The 17,956-nt window shown below is 70.1% G+C and overlaps 1 protein-coding gene across 4 annotated transcripts in view; it reads right to left on the bottom strand.

Annotated features, from left to right (window-relative positions):
- Positions 1 to 16,772, bottom strand: part of SLC30A3 (solute carrier family 30 member 3) — a 30,893-nt gene extending 14,121 nt beyond the window's left edge. For all 4 annotated transcript variants that reach the window (XR_012644861.1, XM_074989086.1, XM_074989087.1 and 1 more), the window contains exons 1-5: positions 16,645 to 16,772; positions 6,118 to 6,326; positions 5,481 to 5,627; positions 2,022 to 2,175; positions 1,242 to 1,446 (exon numbers count right to left, since the gene is read on the bottom strand). Coding sequence is in view for 3 of the 4 variants with exons in the window: in XM_074989086.1 (XP_074845187.1) it covers positions 1,242 to 1,446; positions 2,022 to 2,175; positions 5,481 to 5,627; positions 6,118 to 6,326; positions 16,645 to 16,730 (801 nt within the window). In the remaining variant the exon portion in view is untranslated. The remainder of the gene's footprint in view (positions 1 to 1,241; positions 1,447 to 2,021; positions 2,176 to 5,480; positions 5,628 to 6,117; positions 6,327 to 16,644) is intronic.
- Positions 16,773 to 17,956: the final 1,184 nt, after the last annotated feature.

Here is a 17,956-nt window from a genome sequence, read left to right as displayed (position 1 = left end):
GGGGTGCAAGGCAACAGGGGGGCCGTGGTTGGGGATGCAGTGGTCAGAGGGTGCAAGGCAGCAGGGGGATGTGGTTAGGGGGTGCAAGGCAGCGGGGGAGCCATGGTTGGGGGTGCAGTGGTCAGGGGGTGCAAGGCAGTGGGCGGGCTGTGGTTGGGGGTGCAGTGGTTGGGGGTGCAAGGCAGCAAGGGGGATGTGGTTGGGGGTGCAAAGCAGCGGGGGCCCATGGTTGGGGGTGCAGTTGTTAGGGGGTGCAAGGCAACGGGGGGGCCGTGGTTGGGGGTGCAGTTGTTAGGGGGTGCAAGGCAGCGGGGGAGCCATGGTTGGGGGTGCAGTGGTCAGGGGGTGCAAGGCAGTGGGGGGGGCTGTGGTTGGGGGTGCAGTGGTTGGGGGTGCAAGGCAGCGGGGGCGGCCGTGCTTAGGAGATGCAGTAGTTAGGGGTGCAAGGCAGTGGGGGGGGCCGTGGTTGGGGGTGCAGTTGTTAGGGGGTGCAAGGCAGTGGGGGGGGCTGTGGTTGGGGGTGCAGTGGTTGGGGGTGCAAGGCAGCGGGGGAGCCATGGTTGGGGGTGCAGTGGTCAGGGGGTGCAAGGCAGTGGGGGGGGCTGTGGTTGGGGGTGCAGTGGTTGGGGGTGCAAGGCAGCGGGGGAGCCATGGTTGGGGGTGCAGTGGTCAGGGGGTGCAAGGCAGTGGGGGGGGCTGTGGTTGGGGGTGCAGTGGTTGGGGGTGCAAGGCAGCGGGGGAGCCATGGTTGGGGGTGCAGTGGTCAGGGGGTGCAAGGCAGTGGGGGGGGCTGTGGTTGGGGGTGCAGTGGTTGGGGGTGCAAGGCAGCGGGGGCGGCCGTGCTTAGGGGATGCAGTAGTTAGGGGTGCAAGGCAGTGGGGGGGGCCGTGGTTGGGGGTGCAGTTGTTAGGGGGTGCAAGGCAGCGGGGGCCCGTGGTTGGGGGTGCAATTGTTACGGGGTGCAAGGCAACGGGGGGGCCGTGGTTGGGGGTGCAGTGGTTAGGGGGTGCAAGGCAGTGGGGGGGATGTGGGTAGGGGGTGCAAGGCAGAGGGGGAGCCATGGTTGGGGGTGCAGTGGTCAGGGGGTGCAAGGCAGTGGGGGGGCTGTGGTTAGGGGGTGCAGTGGTTAGGGGGTGCAAAGCAGTCGGGGGCTGTGGTTAGGGGTGCAGGGAAGGGGACAGGGTCCCGTTTAGGGTCACCCATGCAGGCTGGCTCCCCCGGTGCTGGGCGCCCTACCGTACCTCCACGTAGATGATGGCGGCAGCGGTCAGCACCCCGAGGCTCTGCAGCAGGTCGCCCACCACGTGCAGGAAGGCGGCGCGCACGCTGGTGCTGCCGGGCACGGCGCCTCCCTGGGGCGCGCACCACCCAGGACTCTGCTCCATCTTCTCGTAGCCTTGGCTATGCCTGTGGCCCCTGGGTGACTGGTGCAGGATGAAGGCCATGCTGGGGGGAGGGGGGCAGCTGACTGGTGGGCGCAGAACAGGCGGGGACTGCAGCACATCCCATGCCCCCCCGCCCCCCCACCCCACTCGCACCCTGGAGTGCCAGCAGAGGACTGGCGAGGTGGGGTGTGATGCAGGCTGGGCAGGGATGGGGTGGGGATGCAGGGGTGCTGTGGGGCAGGGCGGGGGTGGAGCAGGACAGGGTCAGGGCGGGGATGCAGGGGTGCCGTGGGGCAGGGTTGGGGTGGAGCAGGACAGGGTCAGGGCGGGGGTGGGGATGCAGGGGTGCCGTGGGGCAGGGCAGGAGCGTGGGGATGCAGGGGTGCCGTGGGGCAGGGCTGGAGTGGAGCAGGACAGGGTCAGGGCGGGGGCGGGGATGCAGGGGTGCCGTGGGGCAGGGCGGGGGTGGGGATGCAGGGGTGCCGTGGGGCAGGGTTGGGGTGGAGCAAGACAGGGTCAGGGCGGGGGCGGGGATGCAGGGGTGCCATGGGGCAGGGCTGGGGTGGAGCAGGACAGGGTCAGGGCGGGGGCGGGGATGCAGGGGTGCCGTGGGGCAGGGATGGGGCCCACACGTACGTGATGTTAACACCCACGGCACAGGCAGATGTGGCCAGCATGGCTCGGCCTTCGATCTCGTAGTCGCCGCGGACGAGGCGGGCTGCAGCCAGGTACACCAGCACGCCGCTCACCACCCAGATGGACAGCACAGAGGCCAGGGCGCCCAGCGTCTCTGGGGGCACAGGGCGCTGGTGACAGCCGCCTGCCGAGAGGGCAGCTGGGCGCGGGGGGCCTGGCCTGGGGCAGGAGATGGGGGCCATGGGGCAGAACTGGCGCACAGCGGGGAGGCTCTGGCCGCACGAAGGGAGCTGGAGCCCTGGTGTCCTGGCCATGGGTGAGCCTGACGGAGGGGCTAGGCGCACTGCAGAGCCAGCAAAGGGCCATGGAGCTGGGCCCAGGCAGGTCATGGCTCCAGCGGCGCTGGTACGGCCAGCTGGCCGGATGCGAGCCCTTGTGCGGCACAGCCGTTCTGTGGGGAAAGGCTGCTGGTGGCACAGCAGGGACCCAGACACGCCGGGGTGAAACTTCAGGTGCAACTTCCACGGAGGGAGGCCTCCCCTGCCTGGCCCCAGTGGCGGCTCTGCACACCCGGTGTCACATGGAGAGGTTTTATATTGGCTGTGGAACCCATTGTGCGCCATTGTGTCTCTGGACCCCCCCCAGGTGCTGGGGGTGGAGGGTGGCTGATAACGCCCAGAAGCTGTGTGTGCTACCGCTGTCTGTGCTGTGTGTGTGGTAATCGCTCCCCAGCTGGATTAGCTGGCCTTTGCCGAGCTTCGCAGGAGGAGCTGCGACCTCCTCCCTATGCAGGACGAGGGGCTGGAGAAAGGTTCAGGCGGCCCATACACATCTCAGGAATGTGGGACCTCTCCTGGGACGCACCCAATGGCGACGCGCCACAATAGCCCACCGGGGTCGGGCGACATTGGGCTGAGCAACGGGCTGGCAATCAGATGCGCGACGTCCGTTCCACACATTATGGCTATGGACTGGGGTGCGCTGGCAAACTCAGTGCCCAACGGGAGCGTGCCACAGCGGAGTACCTGGGTCGGGTGCTCCTGACTGCCCAGTGCCTATGGGAGGGAGAAAGGGCTTCCCCCCTGCACAGGAGAGAACTATGAAATGGGCCTAGCTGTGCTCCTGTGCCAAGGACCCGTGTCCTGGTGCTGACCCCAGCTGGCCAGATCTCCTGCTCTCTGGGACCTAGGACTGTAACCTGGCATCTTACCCCTTACGGGCTGGACTTCAGAGACCTTGAAATCCCCTGATTCCTGAAACCACGTAGGAAGAAGGGGCTTTCAAAGACTGTGGGGGGGGGGTGTCCTTTTGAAAGGCTCCTGTCTATAAGGGCAGCGTCATTCGAAAGCGCCACTTCTGAATTGCTGCAGCTGCCATTATGCTAATGAGGCACTGCATAGTCATGATAGACCTTATTAGCATCTTCTGACCTCGCTCATTACCATACCCCTTTCAAAAGCAAGTGTAGCCGTAGCCATGATTATGGACTGGGTGCGCTGGCAAGCTCAACACCCGCCGGCAGCGTGCCACCGTGGAGTACCTGGCGCAGGTGCTCCTGACTGGCCGGTGCCTGTGGGACGGAGAAAGGGCTTTTCCCTACACAGGAGAGCCCTATAAAGCGACTGAGCAGTGTCCCTCTTGGCGAAAGTCTGTGTCTTTTGTCCCTGGCTTTATTCCTGTTCCTCTCCCAAATGCCATGTTCTGGCGTGCTGACCCCAGCTGGCTGGGTCCCCCTCTCCAGCAGCTACGACTGTAACCTGGAATCTCACCCCTTACGGCCTGGACTCAGAGACGTCCAAGGCTCAGCACAGAACAGCGCTGGCTGCACCGATAGCTGTGACTGATGTACGTAAAGTATCACCTCAGCCATTCTGCTCTCTAGCTTTGTTATTAAACCTTTAGCTGTTAGCTCTGAAGGCCTGGCCCAGCCGGCGGGTTTGGGTAAGGTCCAAGTATGTGTTAACCGGGGACTGCAGCTGGACCCTGGGTCCCGGAAGAATCTGTGTGCAGTTGGTGAGATAGGTTTTAAAAACCTCTCACCTTAGTTGGGTTTGTTGGGCTGGGCTGGTAGCAGCTGGGAAGTCTGTGGGTTTGCGTGTGTGGCTCTGGCTGGCCAGTGGGGCTGGCAGAGGTGCTGTGGTGGCTGGTTGCATTCGCCTTAGTGAGAAAGAAACGCCAGCCTGGGGCTGTGAGTGACCTGGATTTAAGCAAAGATTCCCTGGGTTGGTTTCCTTAGCCATGCCCAGAAACCCCCTCCTATTACACCCTGAGCCTGGGAGGGGGTACCACCAGGTGTCACCTTGGGCAAGGGAGCAGGACAAAGGCAGGAGATGGAGCCTGGCTGGGGGTGGGACCAGGCAGCTGGGAGTGGGGAAGTCGGGGCTGTCTTAGGGTACAGGACAGGAGCCAGGCCCTTGAGCTTCCAGCTCGCCTCTCCCTGAGATGGACGGTACTGACAGCTGCTGGTGTCTGTGCTGGCAGGTCTGTTCTATGCTGTGTCCCTGTCGCCCCATAACCCCCGTTCCCTCTGCTCAGCGAGAGTCGCGTCTGCCTGCAGGCGGGCGGGGGCAGCGCTGGGGGACCCCCCCGCTCAGTCATACTTTGCACCCCCAGCTCCACACAGGCCAAAGGGAGGGGGAGCACCTGCCCCCCGGGCTGTGTGGGGTCGGCTGAAATCAATGTCTCTTTGCAACCCCTGCCCCGTGGGGCCCTGGCAGAGCAGTGGGGGGGGAGGCACGTGGGGTGCTGCAGGGCTGCGTGGGTGTGATGCTACTGGATTTTAAACGGAACATGAGCGCATTGCCTCAAGCCCTGGCCTGGGTTTGCACCAAATCTTGTGCCAGGTGGGCCCAGGGAGGCGTCTGCCGAGAGCTGAGGACTCGCTGAACCTGCTCGTGCTGTGTGTGTGTCTGCACCATGTTTGTGTGCAAGGTTGGACACTTGCCTCGGCGCTTGTATTTGAAATGGTTGTTTCTGGGAGACCTTGGTAGGAGGCGCGGGAACCAACTGGGAAAGGGCCCCAGTCAGGGGACCCCTGAACCCCATCACACCACCACACAGGCCAGGAGATGAAGGGGCCCTGGGGCTCCTCCGTCTTTGTCTTCAGCCCAGCTCCTCCCTTCAGGAGCATCTCTGCTCTGAGCTGAGCCCGGAAGGACTGTTCACCCAGCCGAATACAGGCTGTACTCTCGAGAGACTTCTGAGCCAGCTGCCTGCCCCCCTCTGCTGCAGCCTGCGCCAAGACCTCTGTGACTGCTGTAGGGACTGGATTGCTCTAACCATTTCACTCTCTTAATACACCGTTAGGTGCTAAACGATCGGCCCCAGTGGGCTCTTTTTGGTAAGACCTGAGGCAGATACTGACCCGGCAGATTCTGACCCGGCGCTCTGGCTGGCCCTTTGGAACTGGAAGAGTCTGTGCTGGTCTGGTGTCATGTTGTGTCCCGGCGAGGCCCTTACCTGAGCGGTGCCAGCCGAAGCTCATGGTCTTGGTGGCCGGCCTGGCGGAGACCCACAGGGAGACCAGGCTGACTGCCATGCTGCCCACGTCTGCCAGCAGGTGAGCAGCGTCAGTCATGATGGCCAGGCTGTGTGCGAGGTACCCGCCTGCCGGAGCGGAGAGGGGCGAGCTCAGTCCCAGCGCCCTGGCAGGGTCCCCTCACCCCCCAGACACCCCTTGGCCCCCTTCTGTCTGCCAGCCCCTGGCTGCTGCCCCCGCCAACAACAAGTCCCCTGCACCACCAGGATTCAGCCAGGAGACTCCCCTGACTGGGGCACCCCAGTGATGGTGGTGGTGGCGGAGGAGCTGCCCCAGTCATACAGAGAGTGCTGGGCCTGCACCTGGCCCCTCCCGCCTGGCCCCCTGCAGCTGCCGGCCTGGCGCAGGTGGCTCTGTGGCATGAGAAGAGAGGGGTGCTGGGACCTGGCCCCTCCCGCCTGGCCCCCCGCAGCTGCCGGCCTGGCGCAGGTGGCTCTGTGGCATGAGAAGAGAGGGGTGCTGGGACCTGGCCCCTCCTGCCTGGCCCCCCACGGCTGCTGGCCTGGCGCAGGTGGCTCTGTGGCATGAGAAGAGAGGGGTGCTGGCCGCTCACGTTACCTATGACCTCGCCGACCATGAAGAGCAAGCAGACGGCACAGGCGATGCTCAGCTTCCGGCAGGCCTGCAGCTCGGCTCGGCTCCGGGTGGGGCCGGGGGGCACCTGGTGGCAGTGCCAGGCCAGGCGCTGTCGTAGCTGCAGGGCGAGGGTGGCTGGGCTGCTCACCGGGGGCCGGCCGGGGAAGGGAGTCTGATGTTCTGCGAAGAGACTGAGGCGAAGGGGTCAGCGCACCGGCCAGCCCCATCCCAACGCCCCCAGGACACGCAGCGGGCCACACCGCCGGCCTCCTGCCCACCGCCCCACTGGGGGAGTGGGACTGGGCACAGCTGCCCTCTTGTTCTGGCCCTTTGCTGTGGGGTAGAATGGAGCGAGCTCAGGGCACCTGCTGGCCCCTCGCCAGCCTGGGACTGGGCTGCCCAAGGCTGTGCCGAGCCTAGAGTGGCATAGCCGGGGGCACAGCAGACTTGGCAGCGTTCAGCCTGGTGGCCCCGGACATCACCCTGAGCCGGGGTTCCCTGCAGCGCCCAGGCCTGCAGCAGCTGGGAGGCGATGGGCAGATCTGGTGGGGAGGGAGACCAGGCTGGGACGGGGCATGGCCGGTGGGGGCTGAAGGACACTGTGATGTCGTGGGGGGTACGTGTGTGACAGGCCGAGCGGCTCCCACGGGCTGGGGGTGAGCCCTGGGCTGCACCCGGAGCTGGCAGGTAACACCTCTGGCGCAGAGGCGGGGGAGCCCAGCGGGGTTGGAAGCTGGGGAGAGAGAGGGAAGGCAGCCGCCTGGCTGGGGGCCGAGACCGCAGAGGGGCACCCCTCAGGCTCCTCTCCCCAGGGTGGGCCGGACGGCCTGTCCCTGCTGGCTGCGCTGAGCTGTGCTCTGGCGACTAACGAACTCCCTGTTCTCCTGCTGGCTGAGAGGCACCTCTGGCTGTGGCTGGGGGCAGGGTCTGGGGGGGCCCTGAACCCCGTCACACGCCAGGATAATTGGTGGGCAGCCTAGGGCTGAGCTAACAGGAGCTGCAGGGCACCACAGAGTCCAACGTGGGCTGGCAGGGGCTGCAGGTGTGAAGTGGGGGCACTGCAGGGCAGGGGAGGAGGGGAGCCTAGGGCTGAGCTAGCAGGGGGCTGCAGTTCAGGAGTGAGGGGCACCGGCAGGGCGGGGGGAGCCCAGGGCTGGGCTGGCAGGGGCAGGACGAGGGGCACTGCAGGGCGGGGGAGCCCAGGGCTGGGCTGGCAGGGGCAGGACGAGGGGCGCTGCAGGGCGGGGGGGAGCCCAGGGCTGGGCTGGCAGGGGCAGGACAAGGGGCACCAGCAGAGCCGGGGGGAGCCCAGGGCTGGGCTGGCAGGGGCAGGACGAGGGGCGCTGCAGGGCAGGGGGGAGCCCAGGGCTGGGCTGGCAGGGGCAGGACGAGGGGCACCAGCAAGGCTGGGGGAGCCCAGGGCTGGGCTGGCAGGGGCAGGACGAGGGGCACTGCAGGGCGGGGGGAGCCCAGGGCTGGGCTGGCAGGGGCAGGACGAGGGGCACTGGCAGAGTGGGGGGGAGCCCAGGGCTGGGCTGGCAGGGGCAGGACGAGGGGCACCAGCAGGGCGGGGGAGCCCAGGGCTGGGCTGGCAGGGGCAGGACGAGGGGCACCAGCAGGGCGGGGGGAGCCCAGGGCTGGGCTGGCAGGGGCAGGATGAAGGGCACCAGCAGGGCGGGGGAGCCCAGGGCTGGGCTGGCAGGGGCAGGGCAAGGGGCACTGCAGGGTGGGGGAGCCCAGGGCTGGGCTGGCAGGGGCAGGACAGAGGAGCACTGCAGGGTGCGGGGGGAGCCCAGGGCTGGGCTGGCAGGGGCAGGACAAGGGGCACTGGCAGAGTGGGGGGGAGCCCAGGGCTGGGCTGGCAGGGGCAGGGCAAGGGGAACTGCAGGGCGGGGGGAGCCCAGGGCTGGGCTGGCAGGGGCAGGACAAGGGGCACTGCAGGGCGGGGGGGAGCCCAGGGCTGGGCTGGCAGGGGCAGGACGAGGGGCACTGCAGGGCGGGGGGAGCCCAGGGCTGGGCTGGCAGGGGCAGGACAGAGGGGCACCGGCAGGGCGGGGGGGAGCCCAGGGCTGGGCTGGCAGGGGCAGGACAAGGGGCACTGCAGGGCGGGGGGGAGCCCAGGGCTGGGCTGGCAGGGGCAGGACAAGGGGCACTGCAGGGCGGGGGGGAGCCCAGGGCTGGGCTGGCAGGGGCAGGATGAGGGGCACTGCAGGGCGGGGGGGAGTCCAGGGCTGGGCTGGCAGGGGCAGGACAGAGGGGCACCAGCAGGGCGGGGGGAGCCCAGGGCTGGGCTGGCAGGGGCAGGACAGAGGGGCACTGCAGGGCGGGGGGGAGCCCAGGGCTGGGCTGGCAGAGGCAGGACAGAGGGGCACTGCAGGGCGGGGGGGAGCCCAGGGCTGGGCTGGCAGGGGCAGGACAGAGGGGCACCGGCAGGGTGGGGGGGAGCCCAGGGCTGGGCTGGCAGGGGCAGGACAGAGGGGCACTGCAGGGCGGGGGGGAGCCCAGGGCTGGGCTGGCAGAGGCAGGACAGAGGGGCACCGGCAGGGCATGGGGGAGCCCAGGGCTGGGCTGGCAGGGGCAGGACAGAGGGGCACCGGCAGGGTGGGGGGGAGCCCAGGGCTGGGCTGGCAGGGGCAGGACAGAGGGGCACTGCAGGGCGGGGGGGAGCCCAGGGCTGGGCTGGCAGAGGCAGGACAGAGGGGCACCGGCAGGGCATGGGGGAGCCCAGGGCTGGGCTGGCAGGGGCAGGACAGAGGGGCACCGGCAGGGCGGGGGGGAGCCCAGGGCTGGGCTGGCAGGGGCAGGACAGAGGGGCACCGGCAGGGCGGGGGGGAGCCCAGGGCTGGGCTGGCAGGGGCAGGACAAGGGGCACTGCAGGGCGGGGGGGAGCCCAGGGCTGGGCTGGCAGGGGCAGGGCGAGGGGCACTGCAGGGCGGGGGGGAGCCCAGGGCTGGGCTGGCAGGGGCAGGACGAGGGGCACCGGCAGAGTGGGGGGGAGCCCAGGGCTGGGCTGGCAGGGGCAGGACAAGGGGCACTGGCAGAGTGGGGGGGAGCCCAGGGCTGGGCTGGCAGGGGCAGGACAAGGGGCACTGGCAGAGTGGGGGGGAGCCCAGGGCTGGGCTGGCAGGGGCAGGGCAAGGGGCACTGCAGGGCGGGGGGAGCCCAGGGCTGGGCTGGCAGGGGCAGGACAGAGGGGCACCGGCAGGGCGGGGGGGAGCCCAGGGCTGGGCTGGCAGGGGCAGGACAAGGGGCACTGCAGGGCGGGGGGGAGCCCAGGGCTGGGCTGGCAGGGGCAGGACAAGGGGCACTGCAGGGCGGGGGGGAGCCCAGGGCTGGGCTGGCAGGGGCAGGACGAGGGGCACCGGCAGAGCTGGGGGGAGCCCAGGGCTGGGCTGGCAGGGGCAGGGCGAGGGGCACTGCAGGGCGGGGGGGAGCCCAGGGCTGGGCTGGCAGGGGCAGGACGAGGGGCACCGGCAGGGCGGGGGGGAGCCCAGGGCTGGGCTGGCAGGGGCAGGACAAGGGGCACTGCAGGGCGGGGGGGAGCCCAGGGTTGGGCTGGCAGGGGCAGGACGAGGGGCACCGGCAGGGCGGGGGGGAGCCCAGGGCTGGGCTGGCAGGGGCAGGACAAGGGGTGCTGCAGGGCGAGGGAGCCCAGGGCTGGGCTGGCAGGGGCAGGACAAGGGGCACTGCAGGGCGGGGGGGAGCCCAGGGTTGGGCTGGCAGGGGCAGGACGAGGGGCACCGGCAGGGCGGGGGGGAGCCCAGGGCTGGGCTGGCAGGGGCAGGACAAGGGGCACTGCAGGGCGGGGGGGAGCCCAGGGCTGGGCTGGCAGGGGCAGGACGAGGGGCACCGGCAGAGCGGGGGGGAGCCCAGGGCTGGGCTGGCAGGGGCAGGACGAGGGGCGCTGCAGGGCGGGGGGGAGCCCAGGGCTGGGCTGGCAGGGGCAGGACAAGGGGCACTGCAGGGTGGGGGGAGCCCAGGGCTGGGCTGGAAGGGGCAGGACAAGGGGCGCTGCAGGGCGGGGGGGAGCCCAGGGCTGGGCTGGCAGGGGCAGGACAGAGGGGCACCGGCAGGGCGGGGGGGAGCCCAGGGCTGGGCTGGCAGGGGCAGGACAAGGGGCGCTGCAGGGCGGGGGGGAGCCCAGGGCTGGGCTGGCAGGGGCAGGACGAGGGGCGCTGCAGGGTGGGGGGGAGCCCAGGGCTGGGCTGGCAGGGGCAGGACAAGGGGCGCTGCAGGGTGGGGGGGAGCCCAGGGCTGGGCTGGCAGGGGCAGGACGAGGGGCGCTGCAGGGCGGGGGGGAGCCCAGGGCTGGGCTGGCAGGGGCAGGACGAGGGGCACTGCAGGGCGGGGGGGAGCCCAGGGCTGGGCTGGCAGGGGCAGGACAGAGGGGCACCGGCAGGGCCAGGAGCAGGGTTGATAGCAGACACCCTCCCCCACACTGAGCCCTGTTCCCCTGGGAAGCGTCTGGTTATTTCATGCCTCGGTGCCCCCAAAATGGCTCTGCAATAAAGCAGGTGGTGATCCTGGCAGCAGAACAGGCCTTAGCCACATGTCCCTCCCCTCATGTTGCGCCCAGCCCCAGCGGCTTATCTCCCTCCCGCAGCCTGAGCGGCTTCTTGGGGCTTTGGGGGAGGGGGGCGGGTGAGCCAGCAAGGCCCCCTCAGAGCAGGCCAGCAGTGCTGGTATCCCCTGGTCTGGCTGGAGCCAGGAGCCCACGGGCTGGGCCCCAGGCTGGCTGCTCCAGGCAGCTGTCGCCAATGGGGCAGAGGGCAGGGCACTGCCAGGAGGTGAGCTGAGCCCCACTGCACCGTGCAGGCACCCGGCAGAGCCCGGCAAGAGCTGTGCTAACACAGGGGGGCCCCGAGTCTGACCCAGCCAGGCCCAGGCTGGGAGGGTAGGGGCAGGAAAGTGGGGCTGAGAAAGGCACTGGGGAGGGACAGCCTGCAGGGAGGAGAGGCAAGGGGTGCGGGGGAACCAAGGCAGGGCCATGGGCTGGGAGGAGGGGGATGGGAGAGCTGTGGGGCAGCCTGCGGAGGGGAGGTGGGGGGATGGGGGAGTCATGGGGGGTGCAGCCTGTGGTGGGATGGGAGAACAGCCTGTGGCTGGTGAGGTGTGGGGAGGATGGGAGGCAGCCCGTGGTAGTGGGGGATGGGGGGACAGCCCATGGTAGGGAAGTGGGGGAATGGGGGGACAGCCTGCAGGCGGGGAGTGGGGGGATGGGGGGACGGGAGGCAGCCCGTGGGGGGGGGATGGGGGGACAGCCTGCGAGCGGGGAGTGGGGGGACAGGGGGACGGGAGGCAGCCCATGGTGGGGGGGGATGGGGGGACAGCCCATGGTAGGGAAGTGGGGGGATGGGGGGACGGGAGGCAGCCCGTGGGGGGGGATGGGGGGACAGCCTGCGAGCGGGGAGTGGGGGGACGGGGGGACGGGAGGCAGCCCATGGTGGAGGGATGGGAGAGCCGTGAGGCAGCCTGTGGTGGGGGGGATGGGGGGACAGCCTGCAGGCGGGGAGTGGGGGGAGTGGGGGGACGGGAGGCAGCCCATGGTGGAGGGATGGGAGAGCCGTGAGGCAGCCTGTGGTGGGGGGGATGGGGGGACAGCCTGCGAGCGGGGAGTGGGGGGAGTGGGGGGACGGGAGGCAGCCCATGGTGGAGGGATGGGAGAGCCGTGAGGCAGCCTGTGGTGGGGGGGATGGGGGGACAGCCTGCGAGCGGGGAGTGGGGGGACGGGGGGACGGGAGGCAGCCCATGGTGGAGGGATGGGAGAGCCGTGAGGCAGCCTGTGGTGGGGGGGATGGGGGGACAGCCTGCGAGCGGGGAGTGGGGGGACGGGGGGACGGGAGGCAGCCCATGGTGGAGGGATGGGAGAGCCGTGAGGCAGCCTGTGGTGGGGGGGATGGGGGGACAGCCTGCGAGCGGGGAGTGGGGGGAGTGGGGGGACGGGAGGCAGCCCATGGTGGAGGGATGGGAGAGCCGTGAGGCAGCCTGTGGTGGGGGGGATGGGGGGACAGCCTGCAGGCGGGGAGTGGGGGGAGTGGGGGGACGGGAGGCAGCCCATGGTGGAGGGATGGGAGAGCCGTGAGGCAGCCTGTGGGGGGGGGGATGGGGGGACAGCCTGCAGGCGGGGAGTGGGGGGAGTGGGGGGACGGGAGGCAGCCCATGGTGGAGGGATGGGAGAGCCGTGAGGCAGCCTGTGGTGGGGAGGTGCGGAGGGGGCAGCCCGGGGGCCGGTAGCGAGATGCCTGCAGGCAGTTGCCGGTTCCCGCCATCGGGGGCTGGGGGAAGGACCAGTATCTCCAGCCAGAGGAACTCAGCAAGGCCCAGTTTGTGGGCCTTGACCCCGCGGCCCGGGGCACTAGCGGCAGCAAAGGGGATCTGGTGGGGCTGGGGCCCACTGAGCTGGGCCGGGCTGGGCTGGGGCAGCCCCACTCCTGCCAGCCTGTGCCACTGCCAATGGCTCTCCGCTCCTCCCCCAGCCCTGCCACTCCCATCATTCCCCAGGTTGCTGGAGACGTGTATGAGCCCGGCGTGTGCCTCAGTTTCCCCCGCACGCTGCACTGCTCCCCGGCGGCTGGGGCTCTGGGCAGCGAGGGCACCGGGGCGGACGCACCTGGCCCCATGGGCCCATCTCATATGAACAACAGCTGCACCGGGTCAGAGCAGAGAAGCCCCCAGCCCAGCGTCCTGTCCGCCCACAGGGCCAGGCGCCCGTGGGAGTGGACCCCGGAGGGAACCATGGAGCGGTGCCTCCCGCTGCCCCCGACAGAGGCTAGGGACACAGGGGCCCGGACGTGGCACCTCGCGCCCAGCGACACAGGGAGACAGGGACTTCTGTGGGGGGGCTGCGCCGCACCCCGCAGCAGGGGCAGGGGCAGGGGCCTGGATGGACTGGGGGAGTCTGGCAAAGCCGCTGGGCCGGGGGCGGGGCAGAGCTCGTCACACGGGAGTCACTGCCGCTGCCTGGGCCCCGGATCAGGCCTGGGCAGTGGGATGGGGGCAGAGGAGCTCACACGGCCCCCAGTGCTGTAGGCGGAAGGAGCAGCCGTGGGGAGCACCCCCAGTCACTCTGCTCCCCCGGCCGGGGGGTGGAGTGGGACCTTCTCCCCACTCGCGGCGGAGCCCCGCACCAGGGAGAGCAGAGTGAGCTGGGGTTGTGCTGCTGGTGGTGAGCGGGGGGCAGGCGGGGGGGCGCATGGGGGGTTGGCCCTGCCCATCCCTGGCTGGGGGGGAAGGGAACACACAGCCACTGGCACTCAGGTGTCCCCTCACCTGTCAGGCCGCCTGGCTGGTGCCCCACTGATGCTGGGGACGGGGGTCTCTCTGGGGGGCTGCCCGGAGCGGCGGGGGGGCTGCAGGCCCAGGAGGTCGCGGCTCCCCATGGGGGGAACGTGAGACCCGGGGGCCGTCCCCAGGTGGGGCCGGGCTCACACGGAGCCCGTCTGGGGCAGGGCTGGGAGCGGGGTGCCCAGCGCTGAGCGCACACAGCCCGGGCTGCGCTCCCTGCTGCTGGGAGCCGCGGCACTGGCGCACCGGCAGCCTGGAGCCCCCGCCCGCCCCAGGCCTGGGGGATCAGCCCATCCGTCTCCCAGGGCAGGACTGCAGCAGCGGCCCGGCAGGCGGGGGACAGTGATGGGCCTGGCTGGCTGGGGGCCCTGGCAGAGCTGACTCTGGCTGGTGCCCCCCACCCCACGGGACGTGCCCCAGTGCCGCGTGGCCACGGCCTCCCCCGCGGATCTCGCTTGCCGGCTCCAGCAGACGGGTGCCTCCTCCCCAGCCCCCGCTGTCCTCACACCCCCTGCCCAGAGAATGCCCCCGGGGCCCCCCGCCTGCTCTCCCTGCACAGGCATTTCGCCCCGCGCCTGCCGGCCCAGCTCCGGCGCAGCCCGGCGCCCGGCACACGCCTGCGCTTGCTGCAGTGGCCACCGGCAACGCTGTCCACACCGGGCGCCAAGCTCCGCAGTTCCCGAGCTCGGGGAGCACCCCAGTGCCTGGCTCCTGCCGCCCCGCTTCTCCCCCTGCCCCGGGAGCCCCGTGCCCCATGGGGCTCCAAAGTTCCCAGCGTCCCTCACAGCTTGGGTGCCCCGGAGAGGCCCCCCAGCAAGCCCCACAGGCCTGTTGCAGACAGTCACGAGGGGAAGAGGGACAGGTCCCCACAGTCGAGCCCCCCCCGGGCGCAAACAGGGAACAGAGCAACTGACACCCCCCAGACACACACGGGGGGCAGAGGGACCGACCCCCCCCGGCACGCGCACACACACACACACACACACACACACACACACACACACACACACGGGGTGGGGGCCGAGGGACCGGCCCCCCCGACACACACACACACACACACACACGGGGTGGGGGCAGAGGGACCGGCCCCCCCCGGCACACACACACACACGGGGTGGGGGCCGAGGGACCGGCCCCCCCGACACACACACACACACGGGGTGGGGGCCGAGGGACCGGCCCCCCCGGCACACACACACACACACACACACGGGGTGGGGGCAGAGGGACCGGCCCCCCCGGCACGCACACACACACACACACACGGGGGACAGAGGGACCGACCCCCCCGGCACGCACACACACACACACACACGGGGGACAGAGGGACCGACCCCCCCCGGCACACACACACACATACACACACACGGGGTGGGGGCCGAGGGACCGGCCCCCCCGGCACACACACACACGGGGTGGGGGCTGAGGGACCGGCCCCCCCGGCACACACACACACGGGGTGGGGGCAGAGGGACCGGCCCCCCCCGGCACACACACACGCACAGGGTGGGGGCAGAGGGACCGGCCCCCCCCGGCACACACACACGCACAGGGTGGGGGCAGAGGGACCGGCCCCCCCGGCACACACACACACACACACGGGGTGGGGGCAGAGGGACCGGCCCCCCCCGGCACACACACACGCACAGGGTGGGGGCAGAGGGACCGGCCCCCCCCGGCACACACACACACACACACACACACACACACACACACACACACACACACGGGGTGGGGGCAGAGGGACCGGCCCCCCGGCACACACACACACACACACACACACACACACGGGGTGGGGGCAGAGGGACCGACCCCCCCGGCGCACGCGCGCGCGCACACACACACACACACACACACGGGGTCGGGGCAGAGGGACCGGCCCCCCGGCGCACACACACACACACACACACACACACACACGGGGTCGGGGCAGAGGGACCGACCCCCGGCACGCACACGCGGGGTGGGGGCAGAGGGACCGGCCCCACCGCTCTGGGCTCTGCAGGGCCCGGGCAGTTCGGTGTCGGGGGCCGGGCTGGAACCGAGCCGGTGGCTGCGCGGGCGGCGGCGGGGTAGGGGCGGACGGGCCCGGCCGGGGGCAGGGGGTGCGGGCAGGGGGGCGGGAAGGGGCAGGTTGGGTGGGGTGGGGGCAGAGGGGCGGGGAGGGGCAGGTTGGGTGGGATGGGGGCAGAGGGGCGGGAAGGGGCAGGTTGGGAGGGGTCTGGGGGCGGGAAGGGGCAGGTTGGGAGGGGTGGGGGCAGAGGGGCGGGAAGGGGCAGGTTGGAAGGGGGTCTGGGGGCGGGAAGGGGCAGGTTGGATGGGGTGGGGGCTGGGGGCAGGAAGGGGCAGGTTGGAAGGGGGTCTGGGGGCGGGAAGGGGCAGGTTGGGTGGGGTGGGGGCAGAGGGGCGGGGAGGGGCAGGTTGGGTGGGTGGGTGGGGGCTGGGGGCGGGAAGAGGCAGGTTGGAAGGGGGTCTGGGGGTGGCAAGGGGCAGGTTGGGTGGGGTGGGGGCAGAGGGGCGGGGAGGGGCAGGTTGGGTGGGGTGGGGGCTGGGGGCGGGGAGGGGCAGGTTGGGTGGGATGGGGGCAGAGGGGCGGGGAGGGGCAGGTTGGGAGGGGGGCTGGGGGCGGGAAGGGGCAGGTTGGGTGGGGTGGGGGCAGAGGGGCGGGGAGGGGCAGGTTGGGTGGGTGGGTGGGGGCTGGGGGCAGGAAGGGGCAGGTTGGAAGGGGGGCTGGGGGCGGGAAGGGGCAGGTTGGGTGGGGTGGGGGCAGAGGGGCGGGAAGGGGCAGGTTGGGAGGGGGGCTGGGGGCGGGAAGGGGCAGGTTGGGTGGGGGTCTGGGGGCAGGAAGGGGCAGGTTGGGTGGGGTGGGGGCAGAGGGGCGGGGAGGGGCAGGTTGGGTGGGTGGGTGGGGGCTGGGGGCGGGAAGAGGCAGGTTGGAAGGGGGTCTGGGGGTGGCAAGGGGCAGGTGGGGTGGGGTGGGGGCAGAGGGGCGGGGAGGGGCAGGTTGGGAGGGGGGCTGGGGGCGGGAAGGGGCAGGTGGGGTGGGGTGGGGGCAGAGGGGCGGGGAGGGGCAGGTTGGGAGGGGGGCTGGGGGCGGGAAGGGGCAGGTGGGGTGGGGGGCGGCGGGGTAGGAGCGGACGGGCCCGGCCGGGGGGCACAGGAGAGGGGGCAGAGGGGCTGCAAGGGGCGGGGGACGGCGGCCGGGGGGCGGGGGGCGGATCTCACCTCTTGAGGCGCCTGGCGCCCGTGCCGCGGCTCTCCGGGGCGCTCACCAGGCGGGCGGTCTCCGGCTCCCGGGCCTGCGGGTCCATCGCGGCCAGGTGTGGGGGGCAGCAAAGCCCCGCCGGGTCCCGCCGCAGAACACAGCAGCGGCCCCTGGAGCTTGGCCCCGCCCACTGCAGTCAGGGCCCCGCCCACAGTGCTCCTGCCCTGCAGCCTATCAGAGCCAGAGCCCCAGCCAGACTCCCAGCGCCGGAGGGGACCTCAGGAGGTGATCGAGGGCAGCCCCCTGCCCAGAGCAGGACCGACCCCACTAAGTCATCCCAGCCAGGGCCTTGTCCAGCCGGGACTTAAAAACCTCTCGGGATGGAGAATCCGCCACCTCTCTGGGCAACGCATCCCAGTGCTTCACCTCCCGCCTGGGGAAGGAGTTTTTCCTAATATCCAACCTACTGTAACCCCCGCTGTAACTTCAGACCATTGCTCCTCGTTCTGCCACCTGACACCCCTGAGAACAGCCTCTCTCCACCCTCTTCAGAGCTCCCCTGCAGGAAGTTGAAGGCTGCTATTAAATCACCCCTCGGTCTTCTCTTCTGTGAGCTAAACAAGCCCAAATCCCTCAGCCTCTCCCCATAGGTCTTGTGCTCCAGCCCCCTAGTCATTCTGGCTGTCCTCCGATGGACTTTCTCCAATGCATCCACATCATTTCTTTACCGGGGGTCCCAGAACTGGGTGCAATACTGCACGTGTGGCTTCACCAGTACCAAATAGAGGGGAAAAATAACTTCTCTAGATCTGCTCGAAATGCTCCCCCTACTGCACCCCAGTGTGCCGTTAGCCTTCTTGGCTACACGGGCACACAGGTTACTCATATCCAGCCTTTCATCCACCATAACCCCTAGGTCCCTTTCCGTCATACTGCTGCTGAGCCAGTCGGACCCCAGCCTGTAACAATGCTTGGGATTCTTCCATCCCAAGTGCAGGACTCTGCACTTCTCCTTGTTGAACGGCATCAGATTTCTTTTGGCCCAATCCTCCAATTTATCCAGGTCCCTCTGGACCCTGTCCCTACCCTCCTGTGTATCTACCTCTCCCCCTAGCTTCGTGTCATCTGCAAACTAGCTGAGGATGGAATCTGTCCCCTTGGCCAAGTTGGTGATGAAGATGTTGAACAAAACTGGCCCCAGGACCGATCCTTGGAGTATTCTGCTTGATACCAGCTGCCAAGCAGAGGTGGAGCCATTGGCCATTACTCATTGAGCCTGATGATCTAGGCGGCTTTCGATCGACCTTACGGTCCATTCACCCCGTATGCACG

The sequence above is a fragment of the Carettochelys insculpta genome, chromosome 3, assembly GCF_033958435.1.
Source record: "Carettochelys insculpta isolate YL-2023 chromosome 3, ASM3395843v1, whole genome shotgun sequence".
Classification (NCBI taxonomy): domain Eukaryota; kingdom Metazoa; phylum Chordata; order Testudines; family Carettochelyidae; genus Carettochelys; species Carettochelys insculpta.
The sequence above is the reverse complement of the archived record's forward strand: the minus strand, read 5'-3'. Positions and strand labels throughout refer to the sequence as shown.